At 43.6% G+C, this 20,204-nt stretch overlaps 1 protein-coding gene across 3 annotated transcripts in view; it reads right to left on the reverse strand.

The window, feature by feature from the left end:
• Positions 1-20,204, reverse strand: part of CDH13 (cadherin 13) — a 1,254,348-nt gene that overhangs the window by 125,277 nt on the left and 1,108,867 nt on the right. For all 3 annotated transcript variants that reach the window (XM_017953611.2, XM_017953610.2, XM_017953612.3), the window contains one exon: positions 5,713-5,895. In XM_017953611.2, coding sequence (XP_017809100.1) covers positions 5,713-5,895 — 183 coding nt within the window. The remainder of the gene's footprint in view (positions 1-5,712; positions 5,896-20,204) is intronic.

A 20,204-nucleotide genomic window follows, 5' to 3' on the forward strand; every position in this document is an offset into this window, starting at 1 on the left:
CTTCCTCTCTTCACCTAGAACAACTTCCAGCAGGGTTAGTAATAGGATTTTAAGTTAACAGATGCAAAGCTCTTAGTGCTGAGTGGCTGCACAGTGGTGTTTCGGTTCGATCCCTGTAACACAGCAGTAATTTACCATTCTATCCTTCTTTCTATGGATCCTAATAATGGATCTCTGTCCATCCCAAGTGATGCCAGAATGTGCAACCTCAGTAAAGTAAACTTCAAACCAGGGCCAGGGAGCTGCCATGCTTGGAAAATACAGCCATTCATCTCAATTAGGATCCTGGAGGGGACAGAGCCTTTGGCTTGTTGGGTCACGAGAATGCTGAGGGTGGGTCCTCTGAACAGCAGTGAGATGCCGAGCACCTCAGTCTCCCAAGGGCCATCTCCACCCACACCAGCACTAATCACAATCTTGGACTCGTTTGGTCTGACATCTCATTCCCCAGAGCCAGAGACCTACGCACAAGCAGAAGGATAGTGGGGTTTCTGGGGAATCCAGCCATCTGCTGACAAGTGAGACAGTCAAGATGCTTGGAAATAACCAATTTGTGCCGCTCAGCTCCTTCTCCTCGGCTGGGGACCGCTGGTTGTTTTTTCCCAAGGAGACAATTCCCTCCCTCCCTCCTTCTCTCCTTCTCTCCTGGGGACATCATTATTTGTAGGAAAAGTTCTTGCTCTTATAACTATAAGCTGCCTTGGAGGCTGTAGACAGAGACCCTTTCTTTCACCCATGAATACAGCGCACCTAGCACAGTGTCAGGACCATAGTGAGCTCTAAATAAATATCATTGCATGAATCAATGAATGAATGACAGTAATTCTTGTGCTTTTCTCTAGCACTAGTCTTTTGCAACACAATTATATATCATTTTGATCATGCAAAAATATAACATTCTTGGATATTTCTACCTTTTAAATTCCCTATTTTTTTGATTAAATAGAAAGATGGGTGGGGGTCAAGTCCTGGCCCTGATGCATCATAACGCTGGGACCACCAGCAAGTCACTGCCGCCCCTGAAGTCTCAGCTTTCTCTTCAATAAAATCCTAGTACAGAGGATTGTTGTAAAGATCAGGGGACAAGATGAATGCTGAATATTTCCCATGGAGCTAGGCCTAGCACTGATATCAATAACAAGAAGCTGTGAAGATGGTGAGGAAGAAGAGCGGGGAAGCAAGAGCTGCAAGAGTCATTTCCCCAGCCCCAGTTTTTCTCCTACGTTCCCAGGCTGACACTCCCTGAACAGAACGCCCTGAACGGAATGCTGGCTTCGGAGGAAGTATGCCGTGGAGGATGCCACAGAGGAAGGGGAGCAGCGAGGGAGGGAGCCACGCAGTGAGAGGCTGGCCTTAGGAAGGGAGCAGGGCCACGCTAACGTTTATTTCCATTCGCCCAAGGTGGGATCTACTAACTCCAGCTCTACGATGCCCAGGGCCAGAACACCTAGAGCTGGTGACACATGGGTCTCTCTTCCTAATCCCCTCTGAGGGCTGTAATTGGATTAAGAAGCCCTCTATGATCTCACAAAGTACACAATCTTATTAATGTGCTTTGTCTGTTGCCGGGCCTTTGTGTCAGGGATGGGAGGAAATTGAAAATACTCCTGATGGAAGCTACAGAGAGGCAATTCAATTAATATTTTTTCAAGTGTCAAGAGAGGGTGTAAACCACTGTCCTGGGAAATTTAAAGCTTGGAAAAGCTGACTCACATGGGAAGGATGGAGGACCTGGGTTTGTTAGCTGGAAGAGGGAGGATCCAGAACTGACTGGATAGCTATGTTTAGGTCTGTGAAAGGTTTGGGGAACCAGGGATGCTTTCTGGATGCTACTTTCTTTGAGGACAAAATAGAAAATAAACTTAAAATGCAGGATTGATTATATTCGGCTGAAAGAATAACTGTCTGGTGGTTTTAGAATCAGTTTAGAAAGCAACTAAGGGTGTTTCTGATCTGAAGGTTTTAAATACGAAGCAGGAACTCATTTGTCAGAGCCACTGGGATTTCGTCATTTTGAGAGGCAGGACTGTACTGGAAACCAGCAGCATCCTGAGGCTCCAAATAGTTGTTCCGTATGTTGGATTGCTAACTGGTTAGGGCAGACCTGCTCGTGCTTGGCTGCCCAACAGCAATCACCAGCCCACCCTCTTCCTTATCCACTGTAAAAGTCCAAAGGCCAGATGTGGACTTTCTCAGCTTTCCTTGAAGTTAAGGAAAATCTGTCATCCGCCAACGAAACATCATGGGAAATTGCCCAGGGTACCCTTAGAAAGGATGTTTTCTGCCCCGATAAGAGGAGAGGGTCACATGAGAGCACCTTCTCTCATTTGCCTGCCTGCCCCCTTATGTCCTGCATTAGGACACAGCAATAGGAAGACATGATGCCTGGGGCTTTGGCAGCCACTTTATGTCCAAGAGGAAAAAGTCAAAAGCATCTGAGGCACCCCACTGCTGGCTCTCTGCCACCTGGAACTGTTGGCCAATCCTGGACTGGCCTACCTTCATCTAGTTATAAAAATTCTTAAATTCCCTTCATTAGTTAAGCCACTATTAGTCTAACATTCTGTTACTTGCAGCAGAATGCATTCCTAATGGTTGCCCCAGTGGCTGGCACAGTGGACAGCAGCAGAGAGCATGGCCTAACTGGCTTCTAGAAGGTGGTCTGGGGCTCTGCTTCACATGTGCTGAGAGATAGATAGAGCTCAAGGCCCTTCCTACTGACCAGGGAGACAGCCAGTGTGGGGTGAGGGAGAGTCTGCATCCCAATTCCAAAGCAAAGGAAGTTCACTCACTAGCAAAGCTGAAGTCAGCAAGAGCCTCAGCCTCTGTGGGCACCTCTTCCCCTGGAATTTGCAGGGAGGGTGGACAAGCTTATGGAAACCCCTTCCCCAAAGGCCATGCCCCTTGACAAGAGGTGTGCCCTGTGAACAACAGAACCACCTGGCACATCTCTCCCTCATTTTCTGACACAGTGGGTCTGGGGCAAGCCCAGAAATCTGCATTTTAACTAGCAATGCAGATGATTCTTATATATGCTAGCATTTGAGAGCCATTGCATCATGGACCAGCGCAGGAATATAGGGAGAGGAGAATGGCTCCTTCCTACAAGTCCTGTTTTTTTTTTTTTTTTTGTTATTTTGAGACAGAGTCTCACTTTGTTGCCAAGGCTGGTTAATAGGGTGGTAGTCATTAGTCCATCGAGATGTCTTATTTAAGAGGAACATGTGGGTGATCTTACTTAGTTTTATGGCCCTGAAGTAAGAACCAGATGCCAGGTATAGTTTCAGGATAGTCACCCCCAAGTGTTACGGGCCTGGAGCGAGGAGGGTAGTACTGCTGAGCGGGATGATGATTTCTCAGAGGCTGGTATATTCAGAGGCCAAAATGTGGTAGGGGATATCCTTGTTGGTGAGGGACTTCTTGACTGAGATGTGCTATGTCCAATGAATGAATGCATGTACTACATAATATTAAGGATTTCTAGTACAGGTCAATATTCGTATGGGTTAGGTTTTATTGTGTACTTGACAACAGTAGATGTGTGGTAGTTAATTAAGGAATTGTTAATACGTGCTTATATGTATGTAGACTAGGTTTGTAATGTACTCTTATATATGAATGTACTATGTACGAATAAGCAATTACAGTACTGCATATTATTCATGGGGACTAGCAGTGATGCACGAAGTACATAAACCACTAATGTATTAGGCAATGGCAAAGTTATCAGGAAACCCTGGCACTGGCCCTCTGTGTCCGTGGCTGCTGCACTTTCGAAGCTGTAAAAGTCATAGAATGACATAGCCACTGGCTGTTCTCTGTGGCTAATCCTGAGTCTATAAAAGCTGTCAGGCAATTTTCCAAACCTGCAACTTGAAGATAAAACTTGGGTAAATAGACATCTCTATCACACATCCTGGAGCTCAGTCTTCCCCAGAATGTGTTTGCTACAGCTCAAAGAAAATATATATGAGCAAAACAGGATTTGGCAGGGTGCAGTGGCTCATGTCTGGAATCCCAGCACTTTGGGAGGCTGAGGCAGGCAGATCACTTGAAGTCAGGAGTTCAAGACCAGCCTGGCCAACATGGTGAGACCCATCTCTATTAAAAATACAAAAATCAGCTGGGTGTGGTGGCATGTACCTGTAATCCCAGTTACTCAGGAAACTGAGACAGGAGAATCACTTGAACTCAGGAAGTGGAGGTTGCAGTGAGCTGAGATCATGCCATTGCACTCCAGCCTGGTGACAGAGCAAGACTCCATCTCAAAAAAAAAAAAAAAAAAAAAGAGATTCCAGAGAGCTGCCTTACTCTATCTACCATGTGAAGATAGAAAGAAAAGATGGACATCTGTCAAAAGTGGGTCCTCACCAGACACAGAATCTGCTAGAAGGTTGATCTTGGACTTTTCAACCTCCAGAACTGTGAGAAATGAATGTCTGTGGTTTATAAGCCACCCAGCCTTCATTATAGCAACTCAATGGATTGCAACAACAACCCTAAGAGGTAGGTTCTATTATCATTCTCATTTTATGGATGGGGAAACTGAGGCACAGAAAACATGGGTATCTTGGCCTAGGGCACACAGGGAGTGGGCAGCCACGTCCCTCCTCTGCCCACTGCTACTATGACTATAAATATGATTGATCCCTGCTGCTCAGGAAAATGGCTTCATCCACTAGAAAAGAAAATGTGTTCCCATGAAGGTCCTGGTCTCTGGCAGAAACTTTCCCCAGAACTTCCCATTAAGAGTGAAACTGTGTAGAAATGCCTCCTTTCGGAATGCCAAGGCCACCTGTAGCAAGCCTTCTGTGCCACCATCCCCAGTAATATTTCTGGATTATCAGCATGAGCCAGAGGTTTTACATTTATAATTACATTTCCTCCTTGTTCTACTCGTTGCCAGCGAGAGGGTCAGTGTGTGAGTCAGCAAGGCTCACAGAGGGTTTACACCAATAATTATGTTGTGTGTGTGTTTTTAAGGAATAATTGAGTTCTGCCAAGAAAGATTAAGAAGACATGTCATAGCCACATTTTGAGCACAGATCTCTAAAAACACCTTCACATGTCTCATTTTGGCATATCTGTTAATAATTCCTTAGCAAATGTATAAAGAATTTCATTTAAAACTTAAGTTTGGGCCAGGCATGGTGGCTCACACTTGTAACCCCAGCACTTTGGGAGGCCAAGGCAGGCGGATCACTTGAGGCCAGGAGTTTGAGACCAGCCTGGGCAACATGGTGAGACCCGATTTATACTAAAAATACAAAAACTAGCCAGGCATGGTGGCAGGCAGCTGTAATCCCAGCTACTCAGGAGGCTGAGGCACGAGAATCACTTGAACCTAGGAGATGGAGACTGTAGTGAGCTGAGATTACACTACTGCACCCCAGCCTAGGCGACAGAGTGAGACTGTCTCAAAAAACAAAAACGAAAACAAAAATAATCCACTTAAGATTGGTTTTCTTAAAGTTACACGTAAGTTTGGGTATTTTAGAACCTATAAAACAGGTTTGTTTGATGGCTGCTTGTTTATGCTGCTGAGGACAGGAGGGCACCCTTAAGCCATAAGCATTTTCCTTTGTTAATTCCCAGAAGGAGGAGACTGGGAGAATTTATCTGTGGCCTTCTAAACTCGGTGATTCTATGAGTCCCCTCATAGGGCCCTCCACACTTGCAAGAGGAGAAAGGGGCAGTTGGAAGCACCCTTACTTTGACGACAGAAAGCATCCCTTCATTGGTTTGGGGGTTGGTGTGGATTTCGAAGCTCTGCCCTGGGTTTCCGTTGATGATGGTGTAGGCAGCCCTCCATGCACCTGTGGTGGGGTCATCCTTATCTTCAACTGTCAAATTGACAATAACTCCCACAGCTCCTTCCTCGACTGTGGCTTGAAACTGCAAAAAAAAAAAGCAGATGGTAATGGTCACTATTTTGAACACATATAGTCAATTACATGCTTTGCATTGGGTATGTTACACACATCATCTCACATAAACATAAATAACATAGGAGGATTATGATTGGAAGATACTATGCTCCTCTTCTCAGCTTTTCTTGAACTTAGGTGAGGCCATGAGACTAACTTCTCTTCTGCAGAATGTAGGCAGGAATGATACTGACCATGGCTGTGCTGTGCTGCTCTGTGGTGGAAGGGTGAAAAGAACAGCTGTGCCTCCTTTCTGGGCTTTTTCACCCTCCGCCTACCTGAATGCAGAGGACCACAAAACCCCAAGGGAGCAGGGAGCCACAGGGGAGGAGGAGCTTGGGTCCCTGAGTCACCACATGGAGGGGAGAAACCTGGAGGCCAAGAACACCTGTCCTGAACTATCATTGAATGAGAAACAATTTTCGATTGAGTTCAAGCCATTTTTGTTTGCATTTGTTCTCGCAGCCTTGCCTCCCCAAAACAACAACATAATCAAATGAGTAAAGCGCTAAGACTTGTAAAGGAAGAGACTGGGGTTTGACCCCAGATCCTCTGCTAGACCCTGCTATTTTCTCGAATGAAGAAAACCAGTCCCATTCTTTCCACTCCATATCCACTCTTAATAGGACCTTAGAAACCATTTTCTAAGAAATCATCTACATCAATTGTTTGGAGCCTTGTTGTACCTGTGTTTCTATTGTAATACATCTCAAATACTTGTTGCAAGTAGGTGTGGTGAAAATAAATCAATAAATGAAAAATCAACTTTCTCATAGATAGAGAATTTAATGAGCTATCATTAGCACATTCCTTTGAGCTGGAAGCACAAAGTATTGTTTTGGTGCTTACCTCTGACACACTACAGGTAAATAGTAATCTGTTTGCAAATATTTTATAAACAAGTAACACCAATAAGCTGACAAGAAGAAGAAATATCTTGGAATTTCGATTAGTAGGAAAGTGAATCTAGAGACAGTAAGATGATGTCAAAAAGCCCTTGTGTTCAAAGAAAAGTAATTTGAGAAATGAGGTTTCAAAAGCAGTGACTGATTAATTGACTTGCAAATCATTAATCATAAACCTTAATCCTGAGGCCTCTCAGGAGATGGGGCGGGGATTGGAACTAATTTGTTTATTGCACCTCGGCAAACCCAGACGAGTTGTCTTCCATAAAAGGAGAGCTGGAAAACTCTTAGAACATGCATGCAGGCTAGAAAATAGTGGGAATGAGGAGGGATACTGAGGCTGCTGTCACACAGAAACAGCTCCAGGGGGCAATTATTTTGACCTGATTCATATGATTCTTGTTTAATGTCTACCTATCTTCTATCTTCTCCTCTTCTCAAAAAATCATAGCATTCTTGAGCTGGAAAACTATACTAATGGTTCTCAGCCCTGTCTGCACATTAGAACCTCCCAGAGGCTTTGAAAAAGCTTCCTGAGTCCTATTCCAATTCAGGATTCCCCAAGGTTAAAGTGCATGAAAATCTATTATGGTAGGAGGGATTGATGAAGGAGAAAGTGCCTGGGGTCCTCTAGCCAGGTTGGAGCACAAGGGAGATCAGTCCATCTCTGGTCTTCTGGAACATGCAGGCAAGTGGCAGAATCAGGCATCAGTCAGGGAATCAATTCAGATTCAGAATCCCCAGACTAATTCAGATTCCCCAGGCTCTGGGGTAAAGCCTGGGACTCAGTATTTTCTTCATCTGACTAGACAAATCTAATATGTAGTAGGGGCAAGAAGCAGGACGGAGTCCAAGCCTAAGGATGGCAGGCAGGTGTCAATGACAGGACCTACCCTTGTGAATGGGTGAAGCTGCCTGAGTCTGGTGTGGACAGGCCTGCAGTACATCTGGGTTCAGCAGGAAAGAGTGCTGTGATCAATTAATGCTATCTGCCATGTAGCCAGGAGGGGGCTTGGTGACACATGAGTGATCTAATCCCTTCATATTACAGATGAAGATGATAGCACAGAGAAGGAAGGAAGGAAGAAGGAAGAGTGCTCCCCAAAGTCATTTAGTGACCCAAAGATCAGACCTAAGTCTCCTGGTTTCCGGTAATCTTTGCTCCCAACCAGTTCTGTCATTCGTGCCCACCTCAGATCCCCAGGGCTTAGGCCAGTCCTTCCTTCACCTGCTTGCTGCAGTCCAGAGCCAGAGGACTGGTTGTCCCTGAAGATCACAGCAGATGTCAGCTTATAACCTGTCCTTGTGGCTCTTCCGACACCTGTACCTTAGGAAACCAGGTGTCAATCATGTGGGCATGAAATGGGCTAAGGCTAGAGGATGCTGGGAACCACCAGTCAGGTAGAAATGCTGTCATGTCCAGTGCATAAGTGAGAAGTTGCTCTGTCAAAGCGGGTGTCATTGCCAAGATGAAAACGCTGTGACAAACCATGATTTGAGGAGGCTGGAGGCTCTATGTGCACCTGTCTCTTCATGGGTTTATCTCTAGTCTCTTGCATGGTGCTAGGTGCACAGAAGAAACTCAGTAGATATTTGTTGAATGAATGAACGATCTTAAGTATAGGAAGTGGGATCTGGCAGCAGAGGCGAGGGCTGAGGGAATGTGAAGGGACAAAGCCATACAGAAGGAAGACTAAGAGGGACTGACTTGTTGACTGACGCCTGATTCTGCCACTAGCCTGAGTGTTCCAGAAGACCAGGGATGGACTGATCTCCCCTGTGTTCCAGCAGAGCTGTGCCATGACTGGTGGACCCCAGGCACCTTTGCCTTCATCAACTCCTCCTACCATAATAGAGTAATGTGCCTTAAAAAATTTATTTTGGGGGCTGGGCATGGTATTCTAACACTGTAATCCTAGCTCTTTGGGAGGCTGAGGTGGGAGGATCACTTGAGCCCAGGAACTCAAGATGAGCCTGGGCAACATAGTGAGATACCCTCTATAAAAAAAAAAATTGTAAAAAATTAGCCAGGTGTGGTGGCACGTGCCTGTGGTCCCACACACTCAGGAGGCTGAGGTGGGACGATCTTTGAGTGTAGAAGTTTGAGGCCGCAGTGAGTTATGATTACACCACTGCACTCCAGCCTTGGTGACAGAGCAAGAACCTGTCTCAGAAAAAATTATTTTTATGATGTGAAGAAAAGAATTAAAAATTTATTTTACCCTAAAAGTTATTTTTATTTCTTTCTGATTTTAGGGTCCTAGCACATGATAACCGTGCCTGATGGATGAGTCAGCCCTGATCCAACACACGAGCAGGTCTGAAGATGGGATGGATGAATGGATGGATGGGTGGATGGGTGGGTGGATGGATAGATGGATAGACAGATGGGTGGATGGATGGATGGGTGGTGGATGGATGGATGGGTAAGTGGCTGGATGGGTAGATGAATGAATTAATAAAATTAATATTTAGGCCACGTATAAGTGAGACAAACCTGTGCAGCTTCTTTCACGACACTGATAGTTTTATATCTGCAGCACCTGCTGAAGGGGCTGGTATAGAATTCCTTGTTAGTGTGTGAGCAAATGAATTCAAGTAGAATGGAAAGGTGCTGATGTGCTAGGAATTCTCAGAGATGTGCACTGTGGCCCTCATGTGTCCTTGGATGGGTCCACAACGATATTTACCTTCCATCCATCTATTTATCCATCCATCTATCCATGCATCCATCCATCATCCATCTCTTTATCTATCATTCCATTCATCATCCATCCATCCATCCATCCATCCATCCATCCATCCATCCATCTATCATCCATCCATCCATCCATCCATCCATCCATCCATCCATCCATCCAGGGATACACCACTAAACAAAACAGACATGATATTTCCCCATGGAAATTGCAGGCTGAAACGAGAGACAGATAGGAAAGAAATGTATAACAATGTGTTAATTGTCAAGGAATAAAATCACAGTTCTCGGGGAGTCTCTCTCTGTGTGTGTGTAGGCGGGTATCTGATCCAGTCTGGAGAGGATCATCAGGGAAAAATTCCCTGAGAACTGAAAGAAGAGGAGGCCTTAGAGAGGTGAAGGGGGTAAGAACACACCTGGCATCTGAAAGAGCAGGAACAAAGGCCAGGTGGCAGGAAGAGCCACAGGTGCCTTTGCAGAGCAAAGGCAAGCTGGGTGTGGCTGGAATGAAGGGGAGAGCCAGAGAGAACTCTTTGACATCAGACTCCAGAGGTGGTAGAGTCAGTTTATGCAGGGCCCTGTTGGCCATGGAAAGGCATTTGGGAATTACTTTGAAAGCAAAGTGTAGCCTAATCAAGGAACTGGGTTATGTTTAAATTTACTCCTGAGAGAATACAAAAAAAAAAAAATTAAATATGGAAAATGTTCAACACAATTATTATAGTCTTTATTAAGACCATTATCTGATTTCTGCATAAACTATGAAGCAGTTTCTTTGAGCATCCATTTAGAAGCTCATTATTGCTTAATTAAATACTCATTCTATTAATTCTATTCAACGTTTTAACCCCATTATATAATTCAAGAAAGGAAAATTAAATAGATTAAAATGAAATGGTACCATTTTACATTTCTATAGCAATGCTCACTTTGTGATTTAAAAACAATAGACAGACATTAATTTACCACACTAGAGCAGGAGGAATTATTGATTGTACTATTACTACCTTTAACTGGAAAAAATAGATAAAGTTACTTTTCTGTTAAACTGTGTGGCAAATCAAATGCCAGATATAAAACGTATTTTTACACAATCACCGTGGCTTGTTGGGACTATGTACTGGGCTTATTTGCTCTTCCCTCCAAATTCAGAACTGAGTATTTTATTTTCTTTGAGTTACATCATAGACATTTAGGATGAGGCTGCCTGGATGAGCCACAAAGGCCATCACTAGCGGGAAGAGGGATTTGAATTTTATTATGCACCAAGAATGCATGTTCTTCCTCCAAGAGCGGAAAGTTGACCTTTAGATTAACATGGAAGATGGAAATAATGATCAGAAGGTTGGAAAGACACAGATGGGAAAGAAGTGACAGAGGACAATTTTAAAGGACTGGATATATGCAAGCTTGCATGCTTGACCACTTGCATGTTTGACCTGAATACTAGTCCAAGTTCATGAGCCATTAACCCTAAAGTTTCACAGAGAACTAATAAGGAACTTGAAAAGCTGGGATGTAGTCATCTGGGCCTTGATTTAAAAAATTAAAAGACAGGGTGTCACTAATTTCTATTTGTGATGATAAAAGGGTAGGGGAGAGACCATCAGAAATGTAACTTGCAAACATTTTTGAGTCTACGTTTACAAAAAAGATACAGCCTACTGGAAGACTCTTCCTAATAGTCTAATGGGTAGCAACTGTTACTGATATAAATAAGATAATGCATTTAAGGAGTTTGGCAAATTGCCTGGCGTATGTATAACAAGGAGTCAGTATTTGTTAGCAAGGATAATGATGATGGATTTTGCCCTGTATCATATGAAATTCTTACTAAGAAATTGGAGAATTTGGTTTAAACCCCTGTGACTCTGCTCTTAACACAGTCTGCCTTACAATGTAGTTATGTATATATGTATTTTATTTTCCTCGAGTGCTGTGGAAGAAGCTTTTTTATTTCAGTTATGTATGCCTGGCATTCACACACTTGCTCATTCTTGTTATGCTCCAACAACAGACACGAGGCAAATGATGTCAATCCTATCATCTCCACATTTGGAAGGGAAAGCTGCATTAGATATCTGGTTTTCTTCTATGATTAGAATTTATATCAGAATGGAAAGATACAACAATTCATTTTAATAGATACTTGTTGTATCTGTTGCATGCTGGAGACTCCACTAGGCACAAAAATACATAAGTAAATGAGAGGGCTAGTATTCTCTCCAGTGTCCCCTTTCTTTGTAGGTATTGTACATCTATAACATATCCTGACAATTTATTTTCTACCACTTCTCAAACCATTTCTCACTGTCACACATCCAAGGCTGTACCTGTGGCCAATTATGAATGTTTTTATGTTTTGACATGATTTAGTTTCCAGGTAGCGGTCTTTCCGTAAATGGTGCTGGATCAATTGGATATTCATCTGGAGAAAACAATGAATCCTGACTCCTACCTCACACCATACACAAAATGTGAAAGGCAAACAGTAAAGTTCTTAGAAGAAAACATATGAGAACATTTTCAGCCTCCACATCATGTTTATGTGCACACACATATAATATGTAATATAAAATATTAAAACTATAATTATATAAAATATACATAAGATATATGTTTACATAAAAATTTTGAAGAGTATACAGTACAGAGATCTAAATAAAGTTCATTCAATATCTTAAGAAAGCCCTATGTCTCAGAAACGATTAATAACAGAGCCACACAAGGGCCTGTGGTTGCTTGACTAAGAACCATAGTATGTTCATTGGCAAGTCCTCAAGATGACTGGAACCTACTAAGTCCTTCCCTAGCTAGGTCACAGTAGAATAGGCATAGCCAGGCCTTAAAGTGACTACAGGAGCAAGACGAAAGAATATTCAGGAACCCACTAGATCATCATAGTCCCAGTCGTTGGTGAGGATCTTTTCCTTCTCCTTTTTTTTGAAGCAGGTCTTGCTCTGTTGCCCAGGCTGGAATGCAGTGTTGTGATCACGGCTCACTGCAGCCTTGACTTCTTAGGCTCAAATGATCCTTCTGCCTTAGCTGGGACCACAGGCATAAACCACCATGACTGGCTAATTTAAATATATATACATTTTTTTGATGAGATGGGGTCCTACTAAGTTGCCCAGGCTGGTCTCACACTCTTAGGCTCAAGTGGCCTTCCTGCCTTGGCCTACCTAATTGCTGGCATTACAGGCATGAGTCACTGTGCCCAGCCTTCTCCTCTCTTTATCTCATTAAAATTCTATAAATGATTTGTTTTCTTTGAAGATACAGAGTGGTGTCAGAGACCTGATTTTTAATGCCCATGGGAGATAACTCACACAGGAAAGAAATAAATCAGATGCTAGAGGTGAGAATTCCAGTTACCATGAACAGAAAGAACTTGGCAGAGACTTCTCTGCCTCTCAAGCAGAGACAACCTGGGGCATGCTCCTCCCAATGTTGAGATGCTTGAGAGTCGGAGTCATATCTCTGATTCCCCAAAATGCTCAATGCCACATCTTTCATAAAGTAACAGCGCTGTAAGTAGACACTAACTTTTGGAATTATTTTGTCTCAAGAATAAAAACCCAAGGTGGAAAGATAACAATGCACATGTGTTTGAGAGTCTCCCAATGAGAATAGTAAACAGATCTTCTCTATTTCTCCTGAGAGAAAAGAAAGTGGACTCAACTGTAGTTCAAATGACAGAGATTATACAATTTCTAAATGGCAAATTAGAGTATTTCTTTCCCGAAAATCTTAGCGGTTTTGAGTAGATATAGGTCAGGGCGCCTGCATAATCCATAAACCATTTGAGGGAACTAAATCCACCCCCAGTCCCTGCTGAAAAGAGTGGCACTAGGGAGTCATTTTGTAACATGTGATCCTAGCTTCCTTGGCCATAGCTGATTGGACCCAGAGATGATCACCTGACTCAGAGGTAACCAATCCATTGGTTGATTCTTGAAAAATGGGATTATTTCTTTTATAAATTTGAACTGAGAAATAGAGGTTTATCAGCATTTGTGCAAGAGGTGGCCATTTTTTTGTCATTTGGATATGGATAAATTCTCAGAGAAATCCAATATGCATGGAGAAGCAAAAGAATGGAGAAATTGAGAGAAAAATTTACAAAAGAGATTTTTTTTTTCTGTGACTCAAAGACAAAAGACAGATAGGAAGTTTTCTCAGTCGCTGACTGGTTTCCCAGTCCTGCTCTCAACCCCACGAGGTTCCCTGTGCTCTTGTCTGTGGGAACCTCTGTTCCCATCAACAACCTCATTTTCACTCCAGCACCTTGAGCAGGTTTCCATTCCTTGCAACAATGGCGCCCTGGGGAAAACAACTCTGAAGGTATCTGCTGAAATCATTAGGTGAGTGGTCCCTTTGATGGTGCTTTGGGTTTCATAGACGTTTTCTCAAGTATTTTTTCTTTTTCACATCTTGTTGTGAAAAATATTAAACATGTATAAAAGCAGGTAGAATAGGATAATAACCCCCCACATGCCTGTCTTCAGGCTTTAGAGATCCTCAACTCCCAGCTTCTGGTGCTTCATCTCCACAGCCACCCCTCCCCGATCCTGCACTGTTTGGAGCAAATCCCAGACATGCCATTACATCTGTAAAGATTTCAGTCTAAAACACAGGGATTCTTTTTAAGAAAACATGATCAAAGTCCTTTCTTGATCCAACTAACATTAATTTCTTCTACGGACAATTTTGTGTTTCCCTTTTGTGCCAGATGCTTTGCTAAAAGTATTTGCATGTTATCTCCATCATGCAAAGTGAGAGTACCTACTAGTTATGGTAACGGACAGTTACAGAAAGGTCTATTAGACATCCAGAGATTTCCCCGTTAAATGTCTGAAGCCATCCACCGTTACTAAACAGGTGAGAAAATGCAAAACTAGAATGTGGAAACAGTTCAAAAATAACAAGGAATAGCATCTTAACAAGAAAGAAACGTGCCCTGAGTGAAGAGTCCTCTCCAAAATTCATTGGCATCCCAGGTAGTGTGGTTCTCGATCCTGGACTGATACTAATGTCCGCCTCACTGATGTCCTGCCCCCATGTGACCCACTCACCCAGGGTGATCCTGGGTTGAAAGGAAAATGATGTTCCTAGACAGCACTTATCTGTGAGGCCCGTAACACTGAGAGAGAAAATGAAGCATCCCTAAACCCCCTGGCTCTACAGGTGCTGGGGAATGAACCAAAGGGCAAGAGAGGGAAACATTCACTGCATGCCCTGGCAGGAATCGCTCCCTCTTCCCCTTAGGGCACACTTCTCTGATTCATTTCCTGTGAGATGTTTTCTTGTGTTGGCTGCAGACACACAGAAAGTGCAGAGTCCATGGCTTTTGAGGAAGATGCCCAGCTGGTACAGTCCACTTTCCAATGACTGTATTCTTCCTCTACATGGCCCTGTCTACACCAAATACAGACCTGCACATTTGCAAAACTTAAAATGAAATGCATTTTCAGGGAGAAGAGGCTTGTGTAACAAAGCAGGTCTTTGCCCTACAAAACAAAATGAAAAGACAAGGCCACTGAAGACTGACAGGAAAATGATGCAGTGGAATGGTGGTTCTTTTTTATTTTTATTTTTATTTTTATACTTTAAGTTCTAGAGTACATGTGCACAATGTGCAGGTTTGTTACATATGTATACATGTGCCATGTTGGTGTGCTGCACCCATTAACTCGTCATTTACATTAGGTATATCTCCTAATGCGATCCCTCCCCCCAATAGGCCCCGGTGTGTGATGTCCCCCTTCCTGTGTCCAAGTGATCTCAATGTTCAATTCCCACCTATGAGTGAGAAGATGCGGTGTTTGGTTTTCTGTTCTTGTGATAGTTTGCTGAGAATGATAGTTTCCAGCTGCATCCATGTCCCTACAAAGGACATGAACTCATCCTTTTTTATGGCTGCATAGTATTCCATGGTGTGTATGTGCCACATTTTCTTAATCCAGTCTGTCACTGATGGAAATTTGGGTTGATTCCAAGTCTTTGCTATTGTGAATAGTGCTGCAATAAACATATGTGTGCATGTGTCTTTATAGCAGCATGATTTATAATCCTTTGGGCATATGCCCAGTAATGGGATGGCTGGGTCAAATGGTAAACTGTGTTCCTGAGAACCAAGATTTTTTATTTTATTTATTTTTTTTGAGACAGGGTCTTGTTCTGTCACCCAGGCTGGACTGCAGTGGTGTGACTGTGGCTCATTGCAGCTTTGACCTCCTAAGCGCAAATGATCCTCATGCCTCAGCCTCCCCAGTAGCTGGGTGTGTGTGCCATCACACCCAGCTAACTTTTAAATTTTGTGTAGAGATGGGGTTTCACTATACTGCCCAGGCTGGCCTCAAACTCCTGGGCTCAAGTGATCCTCACGTCTTGGCCCTGCAAAGTACTGCAATTATAGGTGTGAGCCACTGAGTCCAGCAAGAATGTTTGAGATGGTACAGGAGTCCTACCAAGGCATCAAACATTTTCCTTCAAACAATAAGAATTTAAACTGCCTGAGCAATCTGTTAATTATATTTTATCTGTTTTGTATATTAGAATTCCTGCCTAGGATTTTGATTGAAAAAAAAAGTTATGTTGCTAAAGAGAGTTCGAAAATCATTGCCTTAGGGGAATGATGAAATAAATATTACATTAGATGGTGACAGAAAAATAAAAACCAAAGACAAATATGCCTACATTCTTTTTCTTTCTGAATTTCAGGCTTGGATACTTCATTTCATTGGATGTTAGTAGCTCTCCTTCACTTGAGTTTCTCTCTTAAGAAAATGCAAAACACATTTGTTCATCTGACAAGATAATTGAAAATAGTTTAATTCTGAGAAGCAGAGAGATTTTCTGTAGAGATACTCATTTGACCACAAATATCTGAATCTGGATGAAGAATGGCTTTTCAAGAAACAATAACATAGTCTGCTTTCTAAAGACACTGACTGGAGTTTGGCTTATGCAATTCTGCAGATTTAAAGGAGTAGGAAATTCAATGAAGTGGGGCAAATTCTAGTTGGCCTCTAACTTAGTGGTTCCCAATTCCCACTACTGGTCTGTAACCTGTTAGGAACTGGGCTACACAGAAGGAGGTGAGCTATGGGAGAGCAAGTGAAACTTCATATGGGAGAGCAAGCAATGGGCTGCTCCCCATTGCTCGCTAATATTACCACCTGAGCTCCACCTCCTGTCAGATCAGTGGTGGCATTAGATTCTCATAGGAGCACAAACCCTATCGTGAACTGCACACACAAGGGATCTAGGTTACGCATTCCTCGTGAGAATCTAATACTTGATGATCTATCATTGTCTACTATCACTCCCAGATGGAACCATCTAGCTGCAGGAAAACAAGCTCAGGGATCCCACTGGTTCTACCTTATGGTAGTTGTCTAATTATTTCATTATATATTACAATGTAATAATAATAGAAATGAAATGCACAATAAATGTAATGTGCTTGAATCCTCCTAATACCATCCCCACAACCCTGATCCATGGAAAAACTGTCTTCCACAAAACCAGTTCCTGGTGCCAAAAAGGTTGTGGATTGGCTGGGTGTGGTGGCTTCTGCCTGTAATCCCAGCACTTTGGGAGGCCGAGGCAGGAAGATCACCTGAGGTCAGGAGTTCGAGGCCAGCCTGACCAATATGGTGAAATCCCATCTCTACAAAAAATACAAAAATCAGCTGGGCATGGTGGCAGGCATCTGTAGTCCAAGATACTTGGGAGGCTGAGAAAGGAGAATTGCTTGAACCTGGGAGGTGGAGGTTGCAGTGAGCCAAGATCGTGCCACTGCACTCCAGCCTGGGTGACAGAGTGAGACTCCATCTCAAAAAAAAAAAAAAAAAAAAAAGTTGTGGACTGCTGCTCTGATTCATGGGTACATTTCTGGCAAATCGTGCAAGTTCTCTGAGACCCAGTTCACTTATCTGAGAAACGGGTATCAGACTAAAGCTGTCATTCTTAACCCTGACTACACATTAAAACATCTGAAAGCCTTAAAACAAACCCACTAATGATATGGGGTACTGCTTTCAGAGATGGTTCCTGGATGGGGCCGAGGCATTTGTATTTCTGAAAACACCCCTCCTGTGATTCTAATGAACAGCCAAGTGCTGAGAACAACAGCTTGCGGTAACCACTGAGGTCCCTTTTAGTTCTACGATCAAATGATGAAAGAATCGGTGGCACATTCTAACTTGTGTTGGGACCTTGCTGGTGAGGACATGGGGCTGGCAGTGCTGAAGGATGCCACTGGTGGGGAATGTTGTGAATTCTTGCTGTTCTGTGTGCAAGGAGTACACAGACATTGCTAAGCAAGCGAATGCAGTATCTTTGCCAAGCAAATCACAGGTCTGTCTCGTGGAGGTCATCTCTTCCACTGACTGTTTGATTTCTGCAGACACATCCTTCACTCATCAGTTTGTTTTCCATATCCCCAGCCCACAGCCTCTCCAGCAAAGGAGGGGTCTACTGCAGAGGAAGGTTGGCTGTTTGGTAAAGTAGTAACTGATTGTCAAGGGACACTTTGGAGCTACTGGTTGGCTGCCATCCTGAGCATAGACGAACTTTATGTCTAAAGTGCTACTTTGGGGGTCAAAGAAGATCCAGAAATTAAGTGAGCTTCTGCCTACTCATGAACCCAGAAGCTATCCCGAGGGGATCAGAGTAGAGACCCCTGAAAAGCAGCAGCCTGCCTTCTTGACGGTCTATGGGGGACACCTTGTTTGACTTCATAATGCCACTCATTGTCCCAGAGACACGGTGGCCAGGACACTTGGCTCAGGAACAATGCAGCAATAGAGTGGCACTACAGATAAACGGTCCTGTGTTGAGGGATGAACACCCTTTACGTCACTCATATGGCTGTTTCTTTACAATGAGCTGGATCCACAGTCTGTTACTCTGTCAAAGGAAGAGACTATTTCTTTCATTTTGCCATTACATATGGAGGGCTGAGATCTTATTCAGTTCATGTGACTTCAGTCTTTCCTAAGAATATGGAAGAATAAAGCCCAATTGAGTGCCCTGAGTTTACTGTACCTGAAGTGCAAGTTTTATTCTCCAAAAACGTTGGCATCAGCCTGTCCTTTAATCACCTCTCCTGGAGCCCAGGAGCTGGCATTCCCAGAATGTACCACATCTGAAATTCATAAGCCACCAGTAGTGTCAATCTCTAAAGAATGACTTGGAGACATGAAATGCCTCCTTAAATCAAGCAATTCTTTACACCATGCTGTCTTATTCCTATTACAGGCAAAGGATAACTGGGAATGGTTTGTGTTTGTGCCCAAAATTGGCTCTGCTATTGCCCAAACTGTAGGGGAGGGTGGCAAAGACCAAGATTCTCGGTGCAGTCATTCAAAGACGCTTACTTTCCCACAGGAAATGGCTCAGGAGTCCTGATCAAGATGCTACTGAATCACCTTTACCATTCAAGGGTAAGAATGCCTGGATCTGGTTGACTTTTTCTTAACATGGCTCAGGAGGTCTGGTGCCAATGGCAGGTCTTCATCCTTCACCACCTGGATGAGAACTTCCAGACACTGCCTGGAAGGCAATTTCATCACTCTGGATTTTGTAAAGTAGAAGCGGCTGCAGGGCTGTGAAGAGAGAGGAATCACACACTCACGCCTCCAACCCTGGCCTCTGCCCTGTATCCAGGATTGCAAATGCCAAGTCACAGCCAGCATCTGCCTCTGGGTGTCTAACGGGCACCTTGAACTTAACGTGATTCCACCTTCCGGCTCCACCAAAACAAATTTCATCTTTCCCCCTTCTCCCTTTCCTTGGCAAAGAGCACCACCATTTATTCATGTTGTGTAGGCTGATAAGCCCAGGAGTCATCTTCTGATTCCTCTCTTTTCTCATTTCTCACATCCAGTCCATCAGCAACAACTCTTAAAAACTATATGATTCCATTTCTGTGAAATGTCTGTGCAGGCAAATTCAGAGAGACAGAAAACCGACTTGTGGTTGCCAGGGGCTGGGTGTGAGAGGTAGGAATGGAGAATGACCACTTAATGGGTGTAAAGTTTCCCCTTGGGTGATGAAAAAGTTCTAGCCCTAGATAGTGGTGATGGCTGCATGCATGCAGAATATGTGCTGAATGGGCCTATTTCTCTGCGTCTCCACCCCTACCAACCTTGGTGGAGCCATCAGAAGCTGTGCTCAGGCAATTTCATCATCTCCTACCCAGGTGTTTGACTTCTCCTCTATTTTCACCCCTGCCAGTTTCTCTCTACAACCTGTCCTCTGCATAGTCACAGTCAGAGTTATCTTGTTACAAATTTAAACATGATTCATTGATTCAGTGAAGCCATTGAACACCTGCCACATGCCAGGCTCGATTCTGGGTGTTAGGGAGTCTTCACTGAACAAAGAAGACACACATTCCTGCCCTCATGGAGCTGACATGCCTCTCTCTTCGCAGCCCTGCAACAGCTTCTACTTTACAAAATCCAGAGTCTTTCCCACGGGTTCCCAGGCCTTCTGGGATCTGTCCATCTCTGCCTTCTCTCCCTCATTCACATGGGCTCTGCCATGGGTTTGCATGCAGTTGCTCAAGCTGCAGGACTCTACCTGTGTCGTTCTCTCTGACAGACTCTGGTCTTCATGTGCTGGCACCGTTCTGCCATTCGGGCCTCTGCTCAGTGCTCCACC

Source organism: Papio anubis, chromosome 18, assembly GCF_008728515.1.
Source record: "Papio anubis isolate 15944 chromosome 18, Panubis1.0, whole genome shotgun sequence".
NCBI classification, from domain to species: Eukaryota; Metazoa; Chordata; class Mammalia; order Primates; family Cercopithecidae; genus Papio; species Papio anubis.